The sequence below is a fragment of the Pelodiscus sinensis genome, chromosome 7 (assembly GCF_049634645.1).
Source record: "Pelodiscus sinensis isolate JC-2024 chromosome 7, ASM4963464v1, whole genome shotgun sequence".
Taxonomy (NCBI): domain Eukaryota; kingdom Metazoa; phylum Chordata; order Testudines; family Trionychidae; genus Pelodiscus; species Pelodiscus sinensis.
Genome location: NC_134717.1, coordinates 66,500,456 through 66,527,499, shown reverse-complemented (window position 1 = coordinate 66,527,499; position 27,044 = coordinate 66,500,456). Strand labels below are relative to the sequence as shown.

Below are 27,044 nucleotides of genomic sequence, written 5' to 3'. Positions count from 1 at the left end.
GTCATTGAGCCTAACACATTCCTTTCAGGTCTAACTTCAGTCTCCCAAAGGACAAGAGAGTGAAGATATTTCCTACAGCAGCAGATCTAGGGCCTCTGGGGGCCACATTAACCATCCCCTCTTCAATAAATAAATGAGTAAATGCCCAAGGCATATACTACCTGTTAAGTACCATGTTCTGAGACTTTGTTTTATCTCCAGTATAAGCAGGCCTTATATGTACATATAACACATGGATTTGACTGTAGAGTGGTGTGAAGAATAGGCTTTTTGGTGTGCAACACACAGAACAAGTTACGAGTCTGGCTTGAATGATCTAGAGGCAATGACCATGTTTCAAGAGATGGAAATTGAATCAGCGCACACTTTGAATTTTAACAGCAGAATCATTGATTTGTTTCCCTGCCCTGGAAGCTGCACAGCTGCTCCATTTAAACCTGTATAGTAGATTGCCTTTTAATTTGAAAAAAAAAAAATCCTCTAAGCCATAGCATTGACCTTTCAGGAACAAGGTTAAAAGGCTTTTTCTGCCCATTGTCTGAGTTCATAACTGGTGTTTAAAATAAAAAAAAAGCCCAAGTCAATATGATCAGAGTAAAACTAAAGAACATCTTTTCTTGAACCTTATTCATGTGACTACACTTCAAAAATTTAAATGCGGCTTTTATTTTTCAATAACTTATTCAGTTACATCATTGAGCTACATAAATCATTTAAGAGTTCTCTGAATTGTGTAGAAAGGCATCAAGGATTTCCTGAACTTCCATTCAGTTTTTTCTTCAGACCAACACAATATTATTTATTGTTCCTTTCTAATGGGGGCTGTCTCTTCCTGATTATTTAACAGTCTCTTCTACTGACATATCTGTAACAATAATTAGCCTCTGATTAACTCATCTCCAACTGCATGCAAAAGGTCCATATGGAATTTAAATTTATTGTTTTGCCTTCTCTTTTCCTAATTAAGATCAATTTCTTTTCCTGGTCTGTTGGGAATGGATCTCTGTATCTTTTTTTTGGTTATATTTTTGTGTATAAGCTATTTATTATTGATTTTATACGCCCAGACACACAGAGCATTGGGGGTGGGTATATCCAAAATTATGCAGAATATACATATTACAATGATAATTTGTCAGAGAAATGTTATGTCTGCTATCTCTCTCTATTAGTAATTATAAACAACTGCTGCTTATTTTCTTATAAGGATATCCTGCCATGTTGTTTTCTCCATTATTATTTTATTTGTTTATATGACATTCCCATAGGAACCTGAGATTCTACCCTCTGCAGTTTTCTTAAGTGAGATTTTACAGAAAGATTTAATAATTCTTTTTCATGTAGAGCCCTACACCGCCATCCCATTTCTGGAAATAGGCTACATGTGTTAGGATTAAGCATCAGGTGGCTAGTTAAAGGCTTGCATGAAAATAGTATTGACTATCCCTCACCGTGAATGCTGTATTGGATGGGATCGTTATGGAGATTTCTGGTGCAACAGAATATTCCCAGTGTCAAGCCATACAAGGGTGTAAATCTGTTCAGTGAACATCCACAAAAGATTAAAAAGTTAAGCCTTTACTGAAGCCAAATTCACTGCACTGCATATTGATTTTACTTTGGATATACACTAAAGATAGCAACTGTATAATCTATCTTGCTGTGATCTGAAGCCCTCTTGATTGAGAAAATACGCTAATAACATCACCTCTTTCTACTTCATTTGATAGTGCTAATTGACAAAGACCAAGTCCCAAAGTGGAAGCCAGCAACTTTAGAAGAAGTAACAGATGAATTTGTGGGCAGTTGCTTTAAGTCACTGGGAAACAGCGATCTCAAGTTATAATGACAGTGCACAAGCCTATCAAGGTTCTATTCATCTGTGTAATACAAGGACACAAAAATTAATAGTGATGAAGAGACTTTGATGAAGTCAGTATGGTAATTCTTGTGTCTAATCTGCTTGAGGCACATTCTGTAGCTTTTACTTTGTCTGTAGTACCATAATGAGAAAACTGAATCCGGAATAAACTACTTCAAGGAAAAGCCTTTTACTAATTGCTATTATGTAATAAAGAACATTTGATTTGAAGCTACCTGTCAGTTTAGTGGGGAAATGCTGAGGCGACAGCCTGAGTCAGTGAATAGTTGACATGACTAAGTTGGTCGTGTCTCAGTTTCTCCTTTATAAAGTGTAAATAAAAATACTGAAATTTTATAAAGCACACTCACTTTTTGTGGCATGGGGTAGGAAGTTCAGTAATACCAAAATAAACCGATAGTTTTAACAACGTATTGGATTGATAGTGAGAAGTTGCTGTGCTACTGATTTAGCATCAGGTCAGCATTATGACCTAACATTTGATATAACTTCATCATCTGGAACGAACATCCAATTTTATAGCTGAAATTGCCAGTCAACCTAACGGATAATATTTTACAGAGCTGACTAGTTTAATGGTATTTTTAATACTATTGCCATTTACCACATGGTAGGTTATTTTTACAGTTTAACCTCTATAAAGGTAACCCTGCGTAGCAAGGAATTTATCTTCATTTGAGAAATCGTTATTGAACTTTCCCTGGTTTTGTGATGTCAGTTGAATTCAGTTGTGGAATTAATGTCTCGAAGTGTGGTGAACATTAAGGGCCAGATTCATTGTTTGTGGCAGCAGCTGTAGCTCTGTTAATTTCAGTGATGCACAGAAGAACTTAACAATGCATGACTGCAATTTAGCTGTACTAACCAATAAACAGAAATTCTTTCTACGTGCAAGAGATGTAGAAGGTCTGCATGTGGCCTAACTGAGGAGATCTATTGCATTGGGACAAGGGCAGGTTTTGTGGCAACTATGGAGTCAGGTACACATGCCCAGGGCTGGCCTTACCATGAGGCGAACTGAGGCAACTGCCTCAGGTGCCAGACTATAGACGGAGCGCCACTAGGACCCAGAGAATTCAGACCTTTCAAAGTTTTGCCCCAAGCAAGAGGGCATTGGGGTGTCATTTAAGCTCCCCGCCTCAGGTGCCAAAATGTGGGTTGGCCCTGCACATGCCTAAGTGGTTCATGTGAGCTGAGGGAGTAGAGGCAACATGAGTGGTTTTCAAGTTTTCCTCATTTGCAGCTCTCTAAAGAATTTCAAATGGAGGTGTGGACCCCTTTGGCAATCTTAAGATTGAAGTTCCCCAGCCCCACAAGTTGAAAATCACTGACCTAGAGCAAGTCCCTCAGCTAGTCAATGTGGGGAGCATATGGGTAGGCTAAGAAGCCTACTCCAGCAGACCATAGATGTGCAAGAGGCTGCCAGTGGGCTGCATCCGGACTGTCACTGGATCCAGCCCATGACTGTGTCACATCAGTTCACATTTTTAAAAGCCAGCTGTTTTCCATTGCAGATGGCTGGGGAGGAAGGAGGGAGAATTTGTATGCTGTTACTGCCCCCCAGCAAAATCTCTTAGCACCCATTGGCCAATTTCTGCTTCTGGCCAATAGGAGCTGAGAATTTTTGCTGGGAGCAGGGGCAGTGTTAGGAAGCCTCACTCCCTCCTTGACCCCACTCCCCCTCATGGCCAGAGCAGAGCCAGATGCGAGTGACCTGCAGCAGAGAGTCTGTCTCAGGTTTCTGCTGGTAAGTGCCTCCCAACCAGACCCTGCCTCTAGCACCCCAGTCCCTCCCTTCCCCAACCCTCTGCCCCATCTCCATATACCCAAACCCTTTGCCCACTCCTGCACCTATACCCCCTCCCAGACCTGGTGCCCCACTCTCTTGCCCCAGATCACAATATCTTCTATTACATCCCAGTCCTCTGCCCTAGGTCACAACTGCTTCCTTCACCCAAACTCCCAGACCTCATTCTCCCTCCTGCAGCCCAATCCCTTACCCCAAGTGCCTTTCTGCACCCAACCTCCATCCCAGACCCCAGAATTCCTCCATTAATATCCTGGAAGAGTGCAGCCCTCGACCACTTTCCAAAATCTTGGTGTGCCCCTTCCCACCACCTCCCCCAGTCAAAAACTTCTCTAATAAAAAAATGCTCCTCAAATGCACATTAAAGATTGTTGTTCCTTCTCAGGCTTCTGCTGATGTTAATAATGCTCTGGAGATCCACCATCCAGCCACTGGAAGACTAGTTGAGAGGGAGAAATGAGCTGAAAGGGGAAAAGCGTTTATTCAAACAAACATGTTTAGTAATTGGCAGTGCTGAAATAAAATAGACTGACAATGCAGAAAGATGGCAGAATTGCTGACAGAGTGCTCAAAGGTGTGCAGCAATTTACTCTACAAGCTATGTAATTTAGGCAGCTAGTTGACCTGTAATCTCTTGGTGCATATAATTGAGAGCGCGCGCTAAAGAAGTACTGATGTCTTGACTGTTCCTAAAAATTCCTCTCATTAGTGGCCTAGGATTGTCTCAAGTGCCTTGGTAAAACTCCAGTCTATCTGTTGGTTAGAGTAATGAGGTACGTTTTGTTATTAATGTTAAAACTTTTTAGCATGCATAAGTACCAAGTCACTTTTTAGCCTTTTATAAAAGAAGCTTTAAATTATTATAAGTTCTGAAGTAACAAGTTTTCATTTGTTCAGAAAAATTGTTCCATTATTCTTGAGCAAAATGTAATAGTCATCTATTGTGTGTTTCATAAACAAAACCAAGATTTTGAGCTCATTGATTTCAGGAAGCGTGTCTTTGTTTGAAAAGTGTCTAGCACAGTGCTAGAGCATTGCAAGATTTTATAGGAATAAATTAATATACTCAGAACAGTGTGTAATGTATATTTTAATTAATTAAAAAACTTACAAGCAATTAATTACAACTTAATTTTATTCAGTTAAGAAAATGTTTTTCACAAAAATATTGTAAAAATATATGGTCATACTAGAGTTTGGATCCAGCTCTGTCGTGCTGCCAAAATGTCAGTTTTACAAAGTTGTTCTGTAGTTAGTTTTGGAACCAAAGTAGAGGAGAGAATCAAACAAGGCAAATAACATGCTTTAGTGAGATACATCTGTCATTGTTTTATGATTAGTCTCATACTGTACTTGTATAAAGTATAGTAAAACTCTAAAAATGTTTCCCCAAAAAGTGTGCGCCTCTCACAAGTCTTCAGTATACAATATCAAATGAAAAAGCAAGTTGCAACTCTTTTGTTGGTGCACCACTGTTGCATCTCTAGCCTAAAAATACTACCATTTAAAACAAATTAATATTGAGTAGGTAGTCTGTGATTTTATTTAAAATGTCATTTAGGTGAAGGCCTTTATATGTATCATGAAGGACAGTAGCAGGACTGCTCATTTTCAAAAATATTGCAAATTCTGTCAGGTTTGTGACTTTATAATACAGTTCTGTAGACTTAAGAATACAAGCATCATTTGCCAAGATCAGAGTCCTACAAAACTTAAATGGATAAAAGTCAAATTATTTTCCTGTTAAGCAGCTGGGTTTATACATAGCTGCCCCTACTGCTCCTGAGCCTACTTTCCATCTGCTCTGTGCTTGCCTGAAAATACTGTTCCTTTCACACACTGCTAGAGTAGCATTCTGGGTTGTATCAGAGGGCTGTGAACTGTCAGGCACAGTATCGTGGAGAAGAGGTTTGGAAACCACTGGTTGGAGATTCAGATATGGAAAATATTAGTAGTAAGAGACCGTTTTAATGGAGGAGGGCTGCTGTAAGTAGTATTTGTAGGTAGGCTGTAAGTAGTATTTGTAGGTAGACTGCAAGTTCACAGCAGCTGTAAAGTTAAATATTCCAAATGCTAGCTCTGTATCATACACCATTTACCTTTTAGGTGCAAATTTTCTCCTTTGATTCTTATGCATTTAACATCTTTTCTAATGTTGTTGTGGGTGCTGTGATTCAGCTACAAGCCTCACAACTGGGGATCTTATGCAGGGAAAGGTGCAATTCAGCTATAAACAAAACTAAACTACCTTCCTGGTAGAGAATCTGCTTTCAAGCTGTGTACCTGCTACCCTAGCACTGGTAGCAGGCACTAGCGTAGTGCAGGAAAGGAAAGAAGCTGTCTGTCTCTCTTGCTTTCTTCCCTTTCTGCTCCCTTTTAGCAGTGCCTTCAGTCATAGGAGTGGGGTCAACTTGCTCTGTTGTGCCTGTTGGTGCCTCTTCTTCCCAGCCTTTACAAACAAAATACCCATTTCGCACAGAAGCCTATTCAGTCATCAAGAATCAGGTGACCCCAACTGCAGTACTGTCACGGGGTGGGGACAGACTATCCCATAAGCAACTCCTTCCATCATCCTTAAGCCATTTGGCCTTTCCAATTACGGGTGAACACCTAATTTTTCTGCTGTCATAGATCAGCCCATGGATTATGAAGCCCAGTGAAAACAGCTGAGCATTCAAGTGTCCGGAACGCTCTCTTTTTGGGTTGTAGAATGCAGTCAGGGTCGTAAGAAGCATGCCAGTCGTCTCCTGCCCCCTTGTCTACACAAAGTGCAGTAGGGACTAGTGGAAAAAGAGAAATAACCAATACATGCTAATTTGTAAAGGAAGATATAATTAATTAGAGCATTCTAGTAACAAATAGTGTAGCTACTTGAGCAAAAAATGAAAAGAATCTGCTTAGGTGCATGAAGCTCTGTATAGGGACCTTTTTTCCAAACGTTGTTAAACTGACACTTCATTGCCAATGTCTCTGCAAAAAAAGGGGGGGGAAGGGGGGAGACAGTGTTGGGAGGGAACAGTGTTGCAATTGGAATTCAGTTCAATATCAAGTGTAGCTCATTCCTTGGCATTTCATAACCAAAGCCTAACCTGTGACGAATGGTGGTAAAAGATCTCTTTTGACATAGGAATAAGCTTTTGCTCTAACACAAGCTTTGTTTACTCTGAATTGGATTTGAAGTGTAACATGAAACCCAGCCTCCTTAAACTATAGTGCTGTTAATTTCAGATTGCACTAAGTGTATTTTAAAAATAAATGAGATGGGGAAATGTCATCTGAATAGCAGATGCACAGAAGCAATGTGTATGCAGTTCAGTCTATAGTGATTTAACAATGTTGTCAGTAATGGGACAGGCAGATTTTCTTGCTGTAGCATATCGCACACAGTCTGATTCTAGAAGAAAATATTTGTTTTCCTACCTTTTCTCCTCCTTATATAGGAAAAGGTTCCCTTTTCAGACTGATTAGCTAAACAATACATGAACACAGGATTAGGTTTTTTTTCCATGTCTGATTCTATTTCTTTTTTAAATTCACTTCGTTTAAAATCACTTTTTTTTTTTCAGTAAGGGCACCTGTAGAGCACAACTCAACATACTATACTCACTGTAAACCTCAGGGAGATTCAGTTATAGTGATGGGATTTAAATGGACATTGTGAATTACTGGGTCTGTTAACACAATGGCCCACTTTAAAATATTGTTTTGGAGAAGACGACAATATTCAGTAGACTGGATCCAAATTATTTTTCCTTTTCCTCAAGGGCTTGGGAAAATATTCTAAATAACAGCACAGTGTGATCTATGGAATTAACTTCAGTGTGCACACCTTTATTTCAAGTCAGTCTTGGGTTGTGTTATTAGAAACTGCCCTCCATTTATACTCCTGATAAATTGTCATTTACTTTTATACACTAACCCAAAATAACTCAGGTCTCCTTTTTCAATTTGCTTCAGCTATATAAACATCCACATTTCCTCTATCCACTACATGGACAAATTGTCTTTAGGGTTAGTTTGGTCACGCTGTGGCTCAGTCTAGCTGACCCTTCCAATTCCCAAAAATGTTATTCAAACTATAATTTTTGCACTGCTTAATACATTTTCAAAAACGCTTTAAACTTACTCAGAAAAGCTATTACCTATTTAAAAAATTGCAAACCCATTATTTCCCTGCTAAGTTATAATGGAATGAATGAAAATATGCATCTACTTTTGACTGCCTTATCTATGCATTTTTATTATCAGCTGTGGATATTGATGGAGGAGGAAAACGAGCAAAGAAACTAAGCTCCTAGAAGGCATGAAATTGTATATAGTGTTTGAGTACAAAACTATGCTCAGTGGCATTAGATAACATACTGGAGACTCCTGTTCTCCAAATCCATCATTGCTTCTCTTGCTTAACCTACAAGATCTGTCTTGGATGGGCTGGACTATAAATCCCGTTGAAGAAGAGCACATTGTCTGGACTAGTTAAAATATTCCTTTAATACTTTAGCTCTTCAGCCTTTGGCTCCAATACAGTTTGGATTCATGGCACTTAATCATCATTTAGTCAGATTCATAGTTCAGCTAACATTAAAAAAAAGAGAGCCCCTCACAGTAACATGAGGAAGACCTGCTGCTCCAAATGGCATCCTGTCAGTGGTATTTCAGCATAATATGTAAATGAGATGTTCTCAGCCATTCACAATTATACTGATAAATAAAATGAATCTTTGTGGGCATATTTATTTTCCCTCACTTTCCTGGCTAAAATAAGTTATCTTTGGTCTTCGTATAGTAATTATATGCAACTGACTGCTCAGCAATGAATGTTATTGGTAACCTTAATTTATGCTTTTAGAGATTCCTCGATACCCTTCACCTAGTTTCTGAGACCAAGGCATGTGTTTAATGGTTCATCAGAATAATTAGGTATCAGTGCCTTTAATACATTTCCTATTGATGTGTTTAAGGACAGTTTTAAATGGCATCATAATCCATATGGTTTGTTTTCTACTCCTCACTGTTAAAAAGGACTTTTCCTTGGCTTAACAGTCAATTGTTCATCCTAAAAGATCAACGGTTAATTAATGACCAAACTCCTTCCAGTTATCTATGCTACAGCTCTATATAATCCTAATTCCCATTTAACAGAAATTAGAGCATTTTATCATATGTGCAATTCCTCCCTTTTCTCATGTAAGATCATAGGCAGATGCAAGGCTTACACATTTATAAAGTAATCTATTTTCACAACAGCTTTCATGTAGCACAATAAACAATTTGTACCTTAAGTATCTTTGGTGCTGATGTCGTTGCAACCATTGAATGGTGGTTACCGAAGCAGCACTTTCGTGCATCCATTTTCCTGACATTCAATATGACTAGACTCAAAACATACAAAATAGATAGAATATACTCTGCATATGGCAAACCATAACTCATGTTGGATTAATGGATTCTGCTGTGGTCCAGTTGCTCATGATTTCTTAGTGGTTTAAATAAAAGGACATGTTATGCTCCTGTGACCTTCCATAGTATGGTTGGTGTTTTGCTTAAATCACAGCTGCTTTTGCTGGAACTTTTTTATTTGCAATAGCACCAAATATGAATTAACAGACAGATGGAGGCTTATTGAGAAGATAATCCTTGGAATTCAGGGCACATCACTTTCGATGAAAGGGATGTCACTATATTTGCTTTCAGTCACTGCCCATTGTTTCACAGCCTGATCAAGAATTTCATGAGAAAGACGGTGCGCGTAATCCAGCACTATGGTACTCGATGAGCCCCTCTCATCCAGCTTCACTGTAATCAGTGAAGATTTCTCCCCAGTGCATCCTTCACCACCTTCCCTGCTCTTCTCATCCAGAATAGTGTTTGAGCCTGGAAAAGCGTTCTTGGACTTGATGCATCCCATGGTATGTCTAAAAATCTGGCAGCAAAGGTTAGTTTAGGAACATGTTCTGAAAAATTGAAATAGTTCTCTTGATTGATGTGCAGCTTTTATTTCTTCTGCAAGCCGTTCCAGCAACTTCGAAAGAATAAACTGTCCCTTTTGTACCTCCTCACATCTATAGAAATCTGTCAAAATAATGTTTTGTATAATTTCAGTTTAAGAAATTACATCATTCTTAATACTGAACAACAGAGCTACAATTGGAAGTGTAATTCATCATTTCAGGTTATAAGAGAAACATTTTGCACATGCCAGCACAGAGCTGTATGGTTGTTTTCATTAGTAAGATCCATCTATTACAGTAAATATAATTTTTTGGACTTATCAAGCAGGCCTTGAAAAGTTCAATTTGCCAGTTGTGAGATGTGAATTGTAGGTCGCTTAGTGTCTGCTAAGTTTTGTTTTGTATATTGACATCCCAGCTCTGATCCATTACAGAAGTAGCCTGCTGAACAAATTGATGTGGTATCTTTTCCTGATTCTGCCAACGATTACAAGTTAACTTCAGTGACTCTGCTAGTGCTCAGGAAAGCTAACGAGACCCTAGTTTTCACAGATCCTCTTCAAAACCCATTGGACAGGGGAGACACTAACAATATCAGTGTCAGTTTGCTCTTGATCAAGAGAACTGTGTAGAGGCAAGCATTGGAAGGAAATCCTGGAGAAGGAAGGCCACTTAATCCTGGGGGAATTCTGCAGTTGTTGCATTTCGAACCATTGTAAACCTGCAGAATTCCCTCAGCACTAGGATGTAAGTGAGTAGTCGACTACTTGACTATTCACATTTCCCGCCCGCCCCTTTGCTGCTGTATCTGAGGCAGCAAGTGGGGGGAGAAGCAGGAGCCAGTGCTAGGGGGAGCCTGCTTAAAAGCTGGTAACCCTCAGCACAATCTCTGCAGTGCAGCCTCCCCCCCCCCCCGTGCTCCGCATCCCATGGACAGGGGCTGCTGCTGGAGCAGCCTCTGTTCACAGCCAGCTCAGGCCGCCGCAGTCAGGGGCTGCTTCGCCGGGTGTTCACGACAGCCCGGGTCACTGTGGACAGGGTCTGGCCACAAACAGAGGCTGCTCTGGCAGCCGCCCCTGTCCACAGGGGGATTTCCCTGCAGACAGGGGCTGCTGGACCCAGCATGAGCTGAGACTGGCAAGCCTGGGAGCTGCCCTCTGCTGCGGCTCTGAAGTTTAAATGTAATAAGAGGCAGGCAGGCAGCCTGGCTCCTACTACATTTTAAACTGCAGAGCTGCAACAGCCGGCGGGGACAGCTTTCAGACCCAGCACAAGCTGGGACTGGGGATTCCTCCCTTAACTAGAAATTCTACCAACTACATGACTAGTTAATTAGTCACTTCCTAACATCCCTACTCAGGACTACAACAAACTTAAGGAAACAGAGAAGCAGCACCCAGCAGGCTGTCATGGGAGCAGCAGAGACTTCTGTCCTCAACAGACAGGACAACTCTGAAGACCGAGAAAGGAAAGGGAGGAAGGGAGTGGTTGTTCCTCTTTCCAGCTATCCAGAAAAGGGTTTGTAAATCTATCAGACATCTCCCAGGTCAGCATTACTCAGTGTGGGATAGAAAATATTCTAGGGCTAACAGCTGAATAGATGCAAACTACGAAGGGAGGGAGGGCTCTTCTGCTTTCAAAAGAGAAAGTGTTGTATTAGGCAAAAGCTACCACAGGCCCAAGCAAGGTTCAGGGAGGGCACTCCAGCAGAAATCCCAGCACCTCCCACAACAGGGTGGGGGAAGAGTGGCAGGAAGATTCGCTTCTCACGGCCACACTGCCCATCTGACTGGTCTACCTCTGAAAGCACCAACACCAAGAGACAGGAGACCTCCAGGGTATGTTGATATGTTTACTGGGACATGAAATAATGTCTTGGGCCATTTCCTCCACAGGCAAAGCAGAACCTCAGGCATGTGCCTGAGTTCAACTGGCACAAACTTACTCATTGCCAGGATTGATGTAACTGCCAACCAGAATAAAGAGGGTGCCTAGCACAGAAATCAGCTGTCCCTGCAGCTTATTCCATTGAGGAAGTAGGAAGGCAAGCCAAAGTTCAACATTTTTCCTGTAAATAGCCATAACAAATGCAAGTAATCATGGCACTAGCTTGTAAAGCACCATTCATTTGTCTTACACACACACACACACACACACACACACACACACACACACAGAGGAAATATGGGCCCTGTCTTGTTACTTGATCCTTACAGCCAGAGACCCATTTTTAAATCATTATGGCTCTGCCTGGGCACAAGAATTCACTCCTATGAATCAGATTACAGTATTGGGGCCGTGGTGAGATACTTTTCTGAAGTAAGGGAAGAGTCATCTACTCTAATAGAAATTGCATATAAACATTTCTTCAAGGCTTACCAGCAGAAGCCAACCATACCCAGTGTAGATGTTGTTTTTACAGCCTATTCCATACAGGCATTTTAACAATAATTCAAACCATTCTTACGTTCATTGAATTTCTCAAAAGACAAGACTTTCAGAGGGGTAGCCATATTAGTCTATCACTTTAAAAACAATGAGCAGTCCTCAACTGATCAAGTGGGTTTTACCCTAGAAAGCTCATGATATTTTGTTAGTTTCTAAGATGCCACAGAACTGATTGTTGTATCATAAACTGTGTAATTTTATTGAATTCTCAACAGAGCTATGAATCTCCAAAACAGACTTTTTACCAGAACAGGCAGGACAGGCAGTTTCATATTAAGAAACCCCCAAAAGAACAAGTTGATCCCCTGGTTGTACAAGAAAACATGCATGCAGCCATGAATAGGTCTGTACAAATGACACTTACACCTATTTCCCTCATTTACATGTGCTGAATAAGCTGAAAATACTTATGTAGCCAACCTAGCTGCTATAGACAGAGCAGCAGATTTAGTACTGCTACTGCTTTCAGAAAGCCAGACACCTAGATTATATTAATTTGATCTTGTAAAGAATATCTTGTACCCATCAACTTATAACTACCACATAATAAAAAATACCCAATATCACAATTTCCACCTCTAGCTATTTTTTTCTGAAGCTGAACCAGGGTAGAGAAAGAGAATCATTGAGATAACAGTTAATAGCCCAGAATTATTGGTCACGTAATATGTGGCTAAGGGTGATCCAGTGGATATATTATGCTGGGACTTTCCAAAAGCCTGTGACAAGGCTCTTCACCAAAGGCTCTATCCCATGAACGCGTACTTTGCTTAATAGGAAGCGCCCTCTCATGGATCAGTAACTGGTTACAAAATAGGAAACAAAGGGTTGGAATAAATGGCCAATTTTCATAGTGGAGAGAGGTAAATAGAGGGGTCCCCTAAGGATCTGAACTGGAAGTAAGTCTGTTCAACATATTCATAAAAGTAGTAAGCTCATGGAAGACAGGTCCATCCATGCTTATGAGCTAAAACATGCTCTGGGTGTCCCTAAACCGCTGACTGCCAGAAGCCGGGGCTAGATGACGGGATGGATCGCCCAACTGCCTTGTTCAGTTCATTCCTACTGAAGCAGATGGCATTGGCCACTGTTGCAAGACAAGATCCTGGGCTAGATGGGTCATTGGCCATTCTTATGACGACATGGTTACCCCTCTGTGACCATTCTTACGTTCTTATAAATTTGGGGTCAGGAACTGGATAGTTTGCAAGCTGTATCCATTAATATACAAAGCCATCACAATGAGCAGCATCCCCATATGAAACACCGCATCTCTTGCCACGTCACTCCCAGCTGTGATTTAATGCTGGTCTCCTCAAGACCATGCATAACATATCTTGAGCGCTGGCCAGGAGGGTGAAAGTTAGCAATGGAAAGGAAACAAGTGGTTGGTCAGTGTCAGATTTGCGGGGGAATACCACTGGAATATTTTGCATTGTCAAAATGCAGTAAACTGTAATAAATGGTTTAGGACAGAAAAGCCAACCTGTTTGTCTCTAATGGTATGTCTACACTACCCCGCTAGTTCCTCATTCCACGAGGAGTAACGGTAGTTCGGACTAGGAAGCCTAGTCCGAACTACCTAGTTCATGCCGCGTGTAGCCGCGTGGCACGGGGTTCGAACGAGCAGAGATTTAAAAATGGCGGCTCCCCGCTTATGCAAATGAAGCCCGGGAAATTCAAATCCCGGGCTTCATTTGCAAGTGCGGTATGCCTACATTACCCTCCTAGTTCGAACTAGGGTGGTACTGTAGACATACCCTAATTCTGTCCCTGTGTAATTTGACAGAAGCAAAAAAACAAAATATCAACTCACTAGAAACCACCATTTCTTTCTATTTCTTAGACCCTAGGTGGGGAACCTTCTGTCGCACCAGCCACACACAGTTCATCGGCATTAGCTGCTGGTGAGCCACCAGACAGTTTGTTTACCTGAGAGTCTGCCGGCACAGAGCCTCGCAGCTCCCAGCGGCCACAGTTCAATGTTCCTGGCCAACAGGAGCTTTAGGAAGCAGTGGTCCAGCAACTTTTCCCATCCCATAGTGTCATATGCCATAATATTCATATTTGTAATTCTCATATATTCACACAGGCCTCCTCACTGACTGCCATCACTGGCAGAAACAAGGACTCTGTACAGCACTGCACTGCTATCACGATTATTGTAAGCACAGGACACACAATCCTCCAGTATTTGCAGAGCCGCAAGAACCACAGAAAACATGATTTTACTAGAGGACAGATTGCTGTGGGACGTAGTGAGCACCGATTCAAGGTTTCTGGTGCAAAAATGCCTTACTGAAGTCTAGATATACCATGACTATCCCTTCCCCTTTATCCATTATCACTTCCTCCTTATCCACAAAGATTGTTAGCATTTTTTGGTAGGATATCAGGTTGGCTTTTCATGAGTTGTTCCTTACAAATCCATGCTGACTGTTACCTATCACCTTATTATATTCTAGAGATTTGCAAATGGATTCCTTCATTATCTGCTCTATTATCTTTCCTGTTAAGCTGACTGTAATTCCCTAGGTTGTCTTTATTTCATTCCTCCTTAATCATGTCCTCCTGTGCAGGACTTGGCAATGTGCAGACCATAGCGGATCGATTTGCAGCAATGGGACTCCCAAACGCATTCCTATTTTGGCATCAGACCACCTTGCCACAGAGTACATTAACAGACCAGGGCTACTTTTCTATGATTATGCCAGCACCACTTCCATTACATTGTTTGCTGGTCAGCACAGATGCTTGCATCTTTCAGAACATAGGACTGCTCAGAAAGCTACAAGCAGGAGTTTTCAAGAAGACATTCATCAGCCACCTCGACAGCATTGAGGCTCTGCAGGTGCAGTATGACAGTAAAATGTGGTTTTGGTAGATTGAAGGGGTGCAGGTGTTTGCTACTAAGATTGGATCTCAGTGAAGAAAACATCCCAATGGCTATAGCTGCCAGCTGTGTCCTGCATGATATCTGTGAATCAAAGGGAGAAATACTCCTGCTGTGGTGGGGGTAGAACAGCTGTTTGTAGAGCTGGAGCAGCCAGACACACAGGCTAGTAGACGCACTCACCACTCAGTGAGGCTTTGAAAGAGCAGTTTAAAATGCCTTGTTTGGGGCCTATTAGAAAATGAGTGGTCCTTGGTGCATGTGAATACACCACTAGCAATGCACATATGAACTTTGTAGTGCTTGCTGTACATTATGACACTAAGTTTTCTTGGTTCTATGAATTGTGTCTCACTGTACAGCAAAGTGGGTATTTTTAGTACTGCTAGGCATCCTGTAGCATGTGTTGCAACTAATAAAAATGAACTATTGTTTGGAAAAATCAAATTTTGTAATGAAAATGTGGCACAAATAAAAATCTGTGCAAGTTAAAAGCAAATACATTAAAAATATAAGTGTATGGAACAGAGTTTAAGAATGGGAAAGAACATTCATGTCCCTTTAGGTACATAATCTCTGACCCATGGGTTTATGTAATGTCCCAAGTGTGGAGTGGTAGGGATGCACCCCCTAATGCCTCATGGACATTGTGGGGGCAGGAGAGGACAGGGAGGTGCTAGAGTGATATTCTCTATCAAATGGAAAGAGAGCCAAGCCCATGCTTGTCTTGTGGAACTACAGGTTTGAATCTGCAGCATCTGTGTTTGCTGCTAAAGAAGTCCTGTTATGGCTTGGTCCATCTCTTCCTCCTTCTGGGACTCCTGGGCTTCTCTCTTGTCCACAGAAAGCAAAAGTTAAGATTCAGAACTTGCTTCCCTTGCTACCCTAAAGTTATGCTTATTGACACCTCCACTTCTCAGTGCTTGTGCCTTCTGTCACTCAGCACCAGTCATGATGAGTATGGCCTTCCAGGGGTGAAGGAGAGGAAGAAGAAATTGCTCAGTTGCACAAAACTGAGTACAAAGTAATGGTACTGAATCATGGCACCATTTCCTGCGTGCAGTGATGGTTTTAGCAGATCTCTCACTTCTGAAGGTGACAAAAGTGCAGAGAGCACAGCTGCTGACGGCACCTGAAAGCTGCATAGGCCCATATGCCACTAGCCTGTTTACTGCAATGGTGCCTGGCAAAGTTATTGCCAATTGACATGGGAAAGTGTCCTACTATGGAGGGAAAAATAAAGCTGCCATCCCCAGAAAGCTTAGGGGAGAACTGCAAAGTACCTCCAGGAACCTTTTATTGTGATCTCTCAGGAGGATTCACGGGACACCCTGAGCATATAAACTACTCTGAATGGGGCCCCACCACTGCCTAACTATACCAGGAAATAAAAAGCAGATAGTAGCTCTACCTCTCTGTTATACCACTGCCTCTCCCACTATGAGCAAATTAACAAAAGCTGACAGCTGTGTCCTGTTATATTGGGGCACCATCAGTAATTAATTGTAAGGGGAAATGCATGTACACACTTACCTAAGGTTCCTTCTCCTATATCAGGGTCGTCCATCTGCAACTACTGGGACTTATTGGACTATGGTGGAATTCCAGAAGGTCATGGCTCACAGAATAGCTGGAGCCTGCCATGATATGCCCCCATCCTCCTCTCTGTTCATGTCAGGGGCCTGCAATTCAGGCTCCTTAGAGGTATCCCCAATGATCTGAGGGCTAGTAGTGGGGTTTCCACCAAGTAAGGCATGCAGCTCTCTGCAAAAGTGGCAGGTCTGCAGCGTGGCACTCCCTGACCTTCAAATACGCCTGCTGCAATTCTTTTGCTTTCATCGCTGCTGTCCTATCATACCCTTCTTCTGCATCCCTTGTGCAATCTCTCACAGACATCTACAGTGATTCTGTAGCTGTGCCTGCACAGCCGCTTCTCCCCGCAGAGGAGATCCAATATCTCCTGCATACTCCAGGCTGGCGCGTGTTGCTGGTATAGTCAGCTGGGCAGGTGCACAGAGAATGGAGAGCTGCTAGGTGTGCTCATTAAGCTGGACAATCCAGGAAAAAGCATTTCAAAATCTGTGGGTTTTTACAGTTGTGCATGTGCGTGTGTGCACACTTCCAGACTCTCACCTGTGAACAGAGCAGTTCACACTTGACTAGAATGGCTGGCATCAGGCATTGTGGGACAGCTGGTAGAGCCCTATTTGGGCAACACAGCATCTACTCTCTCACTGCATCAATGTGGTCAGTACCTTGACCACAGTCCATGTTACTCAGGGAGGTGGTGTTACTGCATCACCATAAAGGGGCGCTTACACTGGTGGGAGACAAATACAAGTGTAGACACTTGGACATGCTTTTGTCAACCTAGCTTTGTAAAGTAGACCAGCTCAAGATGGTCTTTGGAAAAAGTATGAATCAGTCGCCCTCCTCTCCCTCCCCCCAAAAAAGCCTTCCCTCTTGCCATGCAGTTAAAGCACTTGCTGCAATTCTTAAAAGCAGCAGTTTAAGAAAAAACATCTGCCCAGGTTGTGGTTTTCCTACATTGGTCACCTCTTTCCCATTTTACACACAATTTTCATATTTTCCACTTAGTGACCCTAAGAGTCCCCTCAAGCTTTCAGGATTATCTTTACAGTCAGAGACTCTAAGGCTGAGCTGTGAATAAAGGTATCAATGATATTAGCATTCTAATAAATCCGAGGTCTCCAGAAACCAACTATGAGAGGTAAGAGCGACTTATTGACACAGATGGCCCCTATAGAACAAACCAAACATGAATGTGCAGAAGAGGAAAAACGAAGATTTGTTCAGTCTCCTCAGAGAGGTTCCTAAATAGTATATCCATGATCCAGCCTATCACACACTGCTTCCTACAAATGGATCTTCAGAAGGACTGATGGAAAAAATCATTTTGATTGCAACTTGTTATAAGAGTGGATGACACTGGAGAGGCAAATAGAACTTTTGTGAGGAGATGCAGACAAATATTCCTTCCCATGACCCTTGTGGCAAATACGGCAGGAAATCACCAAAGATTTTGGTAGTCTCAAGTTACTGTATGTATTACAGTATAAATACACAGTGTAAGGATTTAACAAACAATCTTCCATACTGGTTCTGAGACATGAATTTACAAGATAAGAGTTTTGTCATTTAAGAGTGAGAAATTATGGTAATTCGTTTCCTGCTAGGAAGAAACCTGATTTTTTTTTAAATAAAACATAAGATATAAAAAGCAACCTTGGCTAAGACTCCATGGAGACGAGGATTTGTTAGTTTCAATGGAGAATACAAGAGACAGTCACATGGTAAGGGAGTTCATATGAAGAGCAAAAATGAATTGGAATACTAACTGCTGAACTTCTGCCACAGACCAGGAGATATAGAAAATGCAAAGCCAGCCACATGTCTGTACTTTCTCATATGTGTTGGGAAGAGAGGGAGGAAATGTATCTGTGTGCATGTTATCCATACAAACCGTCAGCATACATTTAATTGTGCTTATGTTCTTTATGTATCTTTAAAACAGAGTTATAGTATACAAATCCTAAAGGAATTAAATTTTTGCCTTCCCGTACAGCCAATATTTATAAAGCTATCCCTTTTAAATATACCTGGTGTACAGAAGCCAGAGACTGACTTCAGTTAGGAACAGAAAACTCAAATGTACTGAAGTTCACCCATGTTTTGCAAGTTCTACAAAATGTATGTAGTATTTACAATACGTGTGGCCCTGGTTTGTCTGGAAATACTCACTACTTAGTTTAATCATAGGGAAAGGAGGATAAAATATGTTTGTTTAGATTTATATTATGAGCACTGCCAATCCATGACAACAGTTGAAAACAAGATGATACCACAGGGGTGGTCAGTAATTTTGGATGGGGGCACCTTTCCAAGAATTTGGAAAGTGGTCAAGAGCTGCACTCTTCCATGATATTAATGGAGGTGGTGTGGGGTCTGGAATGGAGGTTGGGCACAGAAGAGAGCTTGTGGTAAGGGACTGGGGTGCAGGACGGGGCGTGGGGTCTTGGAGGGAGTTTGGGTTAAGAAGGTAGTTGTGACTTGGGGCAGGGAACTAGGGTGTAGGAGGGAGTACAGGGGTTTGGGTTGTAACCCTGGGCAGGAGACCCAGGCACAAGATATGGGAGGTGATACGGGTGCAGGAAGGGGGCAGAAGTTTTGAGTTATGTGGGGTGCCGAGGGCTGGGATGCCAGAGCCAGGCTCTTGCTGGGAGACGTAACTGCTTGACTCTTGGCCAGTAGCCTTCTCAGGCAAGGTGCAATCTTGCATTTGCTGGGTGTGGATTGGATGACCTAGCAGGTCTTTTTCCTTTCCAACTCTAATTTCTATGAGCTCTAAATATTTTTTAAAATAGGGCTCTCAATAATTAGACTGACACACACCAACTACTGAATATTACCAAATACAGGTCAGACCTGAATGGGCCCAAACAAAGGATTTTACCAGACCAGGGGAGATGAAGCCTCCGAGCTCTCCAGTGCTCCCCTGTTGGCCCGGGGCCTGTTAACTGGGATCTCCACTGCTCCCCTGCCTGGCCATTGACTGGGATCTGCCCCGGCTCCACCTTCAGCTCCACTCAGGCTGCTCGCCCGCAAGCCATGCTCCACTCCTGGCCGCTGGCCCTTTGGGCTGCCTGCCATCAGACTGGCTCCACTCCCAACCTGCAACCTCTGAGGCTGGTACTCTTTGGTCTGACAACATTCGTGGTCCTGTTGGACCAGAGAGGTTCAACCTGTATTTGTTTCTACAGATTTTAGCATGTTTATAACTTCAGTATTTGTTGATGTCATGGTATTTCTACTTGCTAGTAGCAGTACTGCAACAGCATCTAAAAGGACTCAATGGCACAACGTGGTAGGTGCTGTACAAATAGACACACACTCCTTGCCCCATGAGTTTACTATCTTTAATCCTAACTTTGCCCTAACTAAGGGGTTATCAGTATTATTTAGCTGTCCTGCAATAATTCCCAGTTTCATTACAAGACAAATTTAAAATCTAAAATAAATTTTAAATAAAAAAATCTGACAAAGTATTGTGTTAAAATAGGTCAGCTTTTTGGGTAGCAGAAAGAGGTACCCAATTAAGTGGAAAGGCTACATTTAGCTATACATCAGCAAGTTAAAATGATTACCAATCCATGGGGGTGAAGGGGAATGTTAAAAAAGGCAAAATAAAATCAATGATTTAATGTACTTCAATTTAAATCAATTTACCCCCATCATAAGTCTTTTAAAAATCTTATTTTTCAGTTTTAATTTGTAGGACGGAAATTAACTTGCATATCTGGTAGTATTAACTAATAGGAATGCACTAAAAATACAGTAAAAAGGTGCTAAACAAAGGATGCAAACTTTTTTTAACTGACTTGTAATAAAGCAATAAATAATTTTCAGGAGTGGAGCATACAAAGTAACTTCCCATAGATGTGACCACTACATATGCCATCTTCAGTTTATTTCTCATGGCAGAAATGGTTTAGATAAAATACCAACGCATACTATTTAGCCTCCCTCCACAAGAATCCACACACACGAATCCAAGACCCTAAGGATCCTGCTCTGAACTCGGTTCAAGATTAGGGAATTAATTTGTTTTAGGGATCACGTGTGACTATACAAATAGATTTTTTTTAGTCACTCTGAAGATATTGTTTGTCTTAACTGACATTGTGAGGCACTGAGGTTTTTTCAAAGTGTGTTTTAAAGGAGACTCCAGTCAATTGGATTTAAGCCAGAAACAGGACTTTTTAAAAAGCTAGTATTACAAACACCATATATTATTATAATAGGGAAAAATTATTTCTTCATTCTTCCATTGTGATTACTTTGTGCATTTGATAAGACTTTGACTTGGAGAGTTCCTATGGAATTTTTGTGGGTCTCATTTTTAAAACTCTCAAAAAATACAGTGCAAGAGAGAGACTTGCACTTACTTGGAACTAGATTTAACTTTTTAGTTCAGGAGATTTAGCAAAACTTGATTTATTGTGTTAATCTGGAAGTAATTACATGCCAATCTCATTGGACCTCACTGATAAGTTAAAAAGATGAGGAAGAAGGGTTATTAGATGTCTGATTTGAAAATTTCACCATAGAAACTGCAAATCTTTCCTTTTTGTGTATCAACCATAATAAAAGATTATTTAGGTCAATTTATGTATTGAGCTATTCCTGTGCAGCCCGCCAAAATCTTCAGCACAGGTGCGAGTCACTGACCCTGCCATCGGGGCTAGCAAACAGTTCTATTAATAATGCAGAAAAAAGGCACACAACCCATTTCACACCTCATTAGTACAGTGCTAACAGTTAAAAACATGAAAAAATATTGCTAATTTTTCACTTGAGTGAACAACGAAAAGCTTCTGGACCCATATAAGGAGCACATCTGGTGAGCAAGGAAGTGCCAAGTCTACTGGGTTAAAAAAAAAAGGCATGAACCCTATTTTTCCATCCGCACAGAAGGACCCAGGGGCTCAAGCAGGGGTCCATCTGCACAAAGCAACTTGCAGGATCAGGGCCTTCTTTTGTAGCTATTATACAGTTCCTATTCTTTGTAGCTAAATCAGATGCTATACAAGTGTATTAGTTACATTAAAGCAAAAGCCCTTTATAGCGCAGTCCAGATACCACCGCACCCGTAAGCCTAACTGGATCTGATGTTCATATCATGGAAAACGGTCGGAGTCTGGCACCTGAATAACCCATCCCAAATGTGGGACCATCACATTTTAACTTTCCTCTCTCGAGTCACCCTCCACCCTCAGGCAACGGCCCAGAGGCCAAAATCCTGCCGCCAGTCTCCGGCTCAAGGCAGTGTCTTGAGGGGTCTGCGGCCCCACATGGACTTCAGCCCCCCAACTCCGCTGCCCGCTCGCACCGCTGAGCGGTCCTGCTCCGCTTCGCAGGCCTGGCAAGCAGGGGGGGAGCCTGCCCAGCCAGCCCGAGCAGCGCTCCCCGCGCACAGGCAGCGGCCCGCACCGCCTCCCGCACGGAGGCAACGCCCGGCGGACAGCTCGGCCGCTGGGGGGTCCAAATGCCAGCGGCGGCCAACACCAGGCTCAACCTCGGCCTCCCGCGGAGAGCGCCCGGCGCCTGAGCATCCCGCCAAGCCCCCTCAGCGGGCCGCCCCGCACCGACAACTTTCCGGGGGGGCGGCCCCAGCGGTTCCCGCTCTCCCCTCCCCGCCGGACACTCACAGGGCGGGGGCAGCCCTCGGGGGGTCGCGGGCCCGTCTCTCAGGGAGGAGTGGGCGGGAGGGACAGGGCGTCCGCCCCGGCTACTCACTTGGCTGCTCGCGGCTGCCGCCGCCGCCGATGCCCGCAGAGCGGGGCGGGGGCTCTCCTCGTTGCACGCGAGCACCATGGGGGAATCGCCTCAGCCCGCGCTCCCCAGCGCCAGGCAGGAACTGAACGTGCCGCCGGGTTGGGAAAAATCCTCAAGCTCCGCCATGCAACCCATCAGCGGCTTGGTTCACTTACCCGGGGTCGGGGATTAACCAGCCCCCCAGCCAGGCGCGCTCGCAGCTCCGTAGCGGCCCCTGCTGGTGCAAAAGAAGGGCCCTCACAGCCTACCCCATTACCCATTACCAAGACAGTTTCCCCAATTATCACCTGTAACACCATTAACTCACAAACATCCCACTCTCCCTACCTCTAATATCATCAATTCACAGACACTTACCTTCCTTCCTTCCTTCCACCCCCCCCCTCGCATCCCCCTCCTGTTCTGCAATGTGATTTGTCCTTTTCATATTTGTTCATTTTTTTAAATTGTATCCTTTGGTATATATGGTTGTGACTACTTTCTTCCACTATTTGATCTGAGGAAGTGGGTCTGGCCCACGAAAGCTCATCATCTAATAAACCATCTTGTTAGTCTTTAAAGTGCTACATTGTCCTGCATTTTGCTTCAACTACCCCAGACTAACACAGCTACATTTCTATCACTAGCCTACCCCAGTGCACCGGACTAGGCAAGCAGGCTTGGGAAGCACAGGAGACATCAACGCGTTTGCTCGAGTCCGGTCGTGGATGCGATCTTACAAGAATACAAGCTACAGGGCTGTGCTTCCAAGAAATACGTTTCTTTGTACAGCTGTGTCCAGGCACCAAATCTGATAGTAGGCTATTTTAAAAGGGGCAAAATGGAAGGGATGAAAAAAATCACACCCAGTGTGTGGTTTCTAAATTATTTTAACTTAATAGTATCAATTTAGAGTCTAAAAGGATACGGTTAGGCTTAAAATAATTTAGAAAGTACACACTAAGGGCCATTGAATTTAGTGGGAGCAAGGGCAAGACCAAATTTCCTTACCTATGTTACAAACAGCTCCTTAGTGTATCAAAACAAACACACAAAACTAATTTTCATTAGTTGCTGTTCCTCTACTTTTTACAATTTTCTTTACCTGGCTAATGAACATGAAAAATAAGGCACAGTTGTTTGATTTACCTATACCCAGTTTCCTGTCAATTTTATTTAATGCCACTCTCATAGATTAGTACAAGCTTTCAGTATCTGGGTAAAAGACTGCAATGTTAAAATTATGTTTCAATAGAATTGTTGTTTTGAAATTATTAATATTTAAGAGCTTTAAGTATTATACAAGTTTATGGGACTAAAAACCTGTATTTTGCTTAAGAGTGATCTCCTTTTAATACATTGTCATGATACCTTTGAAGATGGACTCATTAGGTGCTGTTTAAAATGAAGAAAGCTATCTGCAGGAAGATTAGCATTCAGGTTTGAAATGCAGTTCTCTTTGTAGGTTGGGCACCTAAGAGCATACCAAATAGAGTGTAATTTATCTTGTGCTGAAAAATGTAAGTTGTAATACATTGTCTTAAAATATTAAAAATGTTCCTTCCCCAAAAGGTGACCTAGTATCTACCCCAGGACTCTTTTTGTGTGAAAGAGCCTGAAATAATCATGCTGCTTTGACACAAAAAAGTAACACTAACAATAAAATGCTTCTCAAGGTTCTGGCTAGTGAAAATAGGCTCCCTCTGTCAAATGTTAACACCCTGCAGAGTTGAGAGAGCTGGTGATTATATAGCTGTATAATATTTCTATAGAAAAAAGCTCACTGTTCTAATGATCATCATTTTGTCTCTGATGTTTACATGGCAATAATTTGTATACCCATTAAAACATCCTAATCAGAAAAGTAGATTAAAAAAAAAAAAGCTTTTCAACAATTAAAGATGGGAATTGAACTTAAATTATAAACTTGGAGACTTAAATTTCTAGCAGTTCTAAATCAAAAGATCAAATTTTGCACCTGGCCCTGTATCTGTTTTGTGGTTAATCTTATCACCATCAAAAATTAAATTAAATGAAATACAGTATCATCTGGATATGGTACACAAACAGCTTGAATAATAGAATCATGCCACTGTTATGAAGTTGCATCCATTCACAGTGGAAAACAGCTTTCCAATATTTATAATGATCGTGCTTAGTGATGAGTTACCTGCACTTTAACTAAGGGCTCCAGAAAACTGTCACCTCTGCCTGTGCACAGAGAGAAGAGAAGACCAATTAAAACTGGGATACTACTTTGAAACCTGTAAACTCCAGAAAATTCAGTTAATGATTTTCATGGCATCCTTTCAGTTAATCATTAATTCAAGCTATTGCAAGAATATGACAACATTACGTGATTTTGTACCCATTATTTAAAAACAATTCATCACAGCATAAAGAAAGATATACACATTTTACTAATTACTTCCTCCAAGAGTCTGGGAAAGTAATTTAGCTGGCAACTTGATACATGCTGCATTTGCAACAGAATTTCCAATAAATATTAATGGTAGCGGCCTACCTGCTACAGACAGAGCTAAGTATTATTGGCTTATGGTTCTGCGGTATCTAGGCATTATGAATGAATTAAAGATAGAAAGTGAAATTCTGGCCCCACTGAAATCAATAAAGGTTTTGCCATTGACTTCAGTGTGGTTAGGAATTTACAGAGAATGAAAATATCAATTATAAACTTAGTTCCCTTTCCTTTAAATGTTTATGCATGTTCTTAACTTTATTACCATGAACTATCTTGGTGAAAGTTAAGCACATACAGGGTGGACTGGTGAAGAGGGACATGGGGAGGGGGGAGGAGGAGGCTAGTAGTCACATGACTCCCCCCCAGCCTAGAGAAGAGCCAGGACAGCCCCTTCCTACCTTAGTCCTCACCTCACCTCTGCTCCAACCCTCCCTGCCCCTGCTTCGACCTCTCTCCCCCCACACACACAATTGAACACCTATGACTGGATTCTTAGAGTGCTGGATTGGATTCTTAGAGCCTCATCCAAAGTTTACTGAAGTCTGACTCTAATCCGAGGTGAACAAACTATTTGGCTTAAGGGCCACATCTCAGCATGGCAATTGTATGATGAAACTGGGGGGTTGGGATGTGGGTGGGGGCTACGGCTGGGGTGTGGGTTCTAGGGTGGAGCTGGAGATGAGGGGTTTGGAGTGCAGAAATGTGCTCCAGGTGGGGATGGAGGGATTCAAAGGCCAGGAGGTAGATCAGGGCTGGGGAAAGGCATTGGGGTCCTGGATGAATTCAGGCTCCAGGCAGCACTTACCAGCTTCCGAAAGCATCATGTGCCTCCACCGGCTCCTACATGGAGGCATGACCAGGCAGCTCTGTGCAATGCTCCATCTGTAGGCATCATCCCTGCAACTTCCATTGGCCATGAGTCCCAGCCAATGGGATCTGCAGAGCCGGTGACTGGACCAGGGGCAGCATGCAGAGTCCTCTGGCTGTCCCTGCTTCCAGGAGGCACTCAGAGCCAAAATTTATGCAAAATAGGGCAAGCCCCGACCCCGCCTGGAGTGGATCTGGTCCTTAGCAATTTTTGTGGGTTAAGTCAGATCTTTTTGCTTATTTTAAATTTAGGTACCCCTGTCATAGTGTGGGAAATTAGATACCAAAGAAGACAGTACAGGTTAGACCTCCCTGGTCCAGCACCCTCTGGAAGTGACCTGTCCCGGATGAGGGATTTTGCTGGACCAGGGGTGGTCATTTCTGGCATCCCACCTCCAAGCCCCATCAGCCCTCACTCGACTACGGTTCTCCCTGCTGTCTCCCCCTCTCTTGCTGGCCCCATTGTCCTGTCAGCTCCTCCTGCTCTACTGGGCAGCTCTGCCACCTCTGTTCACCGGGCTCCCACTGCTGCACCAGACAGCTGCTTTGTGCACTGGACTCTCAGTGCTGTGCTGTGCAGCCTCACTGCTTCTATTTGCCGGGTTCCCCCTGCAGAGCCTGGCTCCTGTTGCTGCTCCGGGCAGTCCCACAGCCTCTGTGCCAGGCTCCTGCTGCCATGCATGGGATTCCCGCAGCTCTGGCACTAGTCCTCCACTGGGACTCTCTGGTCCTGGAACTTCTGTAGTCTGGACCAGAGAGTCCCAGTTAAGCGTTTCAACCTGAACCTGTAGTCTACTATCTTGTTAGTTTAAGATCCTACCCACACTACCATTTTTATCTCGGTCCCCAATCCTGCAAAAACACGGGTAAAGTTACATACGACATGCTTAAGTGCATCAAAGTTCAGGGCCCAAGTTCGTAACAAGCTGCTGGCACAATTCACTCTTAGCATGTTTTGTTTCCATGTATCACATGGTTAATGCTAAATTACCATGGCAGCTAAGTGTTTCTCCCTGCCAGGGATTTAGAGTTGTACATTGGTTATGTCCAATGTAGTCAGGATAACATGACATGTTGTTTTTTCCAGTGTGAATAGGATTTATTCATATTTTTGAAATTAATTTAATTAGTTTTCCTAAACTCACTATGCTGTAAGGCATTCCAGAATTCCACATGCTACTACTTTATTTGAATGTCTTTGCAGCACTCTAACCCTCAAAGTAGCACAGTCTAGATTTTCCCAGAATGCACTGATACAAACACTTTTAGATAGCCGGGTAGCTATATGTAGAAACATACTTTTGACGGCAGAAAAAAAATAGTAAAATGGGCATAAATTGATCCATGAAGGTTACCTGCTTCTGATAGGTTACAAAATC

The 27,044-nt window shown here is 42.5% G+C and overlaps 1 protein-coding gene and 2 long non-coding RNA genes across 4 annotated transcripts in view; 1 reads left to right on the top strand and 2 right to left on the bottom strand.

The window, feature by feature from the left end:
* The window catches only part of HIBCH (3-hydroxyisobutyryl-CoA hydrolase), a 77,581-nt gene extending 75,489 nt beyond the window's left edge, over positions 1–2,092 (top strand). The window contains exon 14 of one of the 2 annotated variants that reach the window (XM_006113317.4): positions 1,731–2,092. In XM_006113317.4, coding sequence (XP_006113379.2) covers positions 1,731–1,846 — 116 coding nt within the window. In that variant the 3' untranslated portion in view covers positions 1,847–2,092. The other variant, XM_014568603.3, reaches the window with a different exon arrangement.
* A 1,665-nt stretch (positions 2,093–3,757) lies between these two features.
* Positions 3,758–9,332, bottom strand: LOC142830248 (uncharacterized). The gene is made up of 2 exons (XR_012905371.1): positions 3,907–9,332; positions 3,758–3,841 (listed from the first exon to the last, which is right to left on the bottom strand). It is a non-coding gene; the product is annotated as an uncharacterized LOC142830248 (long non-coding RNA).
* Positions 9,333–9,594: 262 nt separating this feature from the next.
* The window catches only part of LOC112544165 (uncharacterized), a 36,892-nt gene continuing 19,442 nt past the window's right edge, over positions 9,595–27,044 (bottom strand). The window contains exon 3 of the long non-coding RNA XR_003087476.2: positions 9,595–9,761. This is a non-coding gene — a long non-coding RNA (uncharacterized LOC112544165). The remainder of the gene's footprint in view (positions 9,762–27,044) is intronic.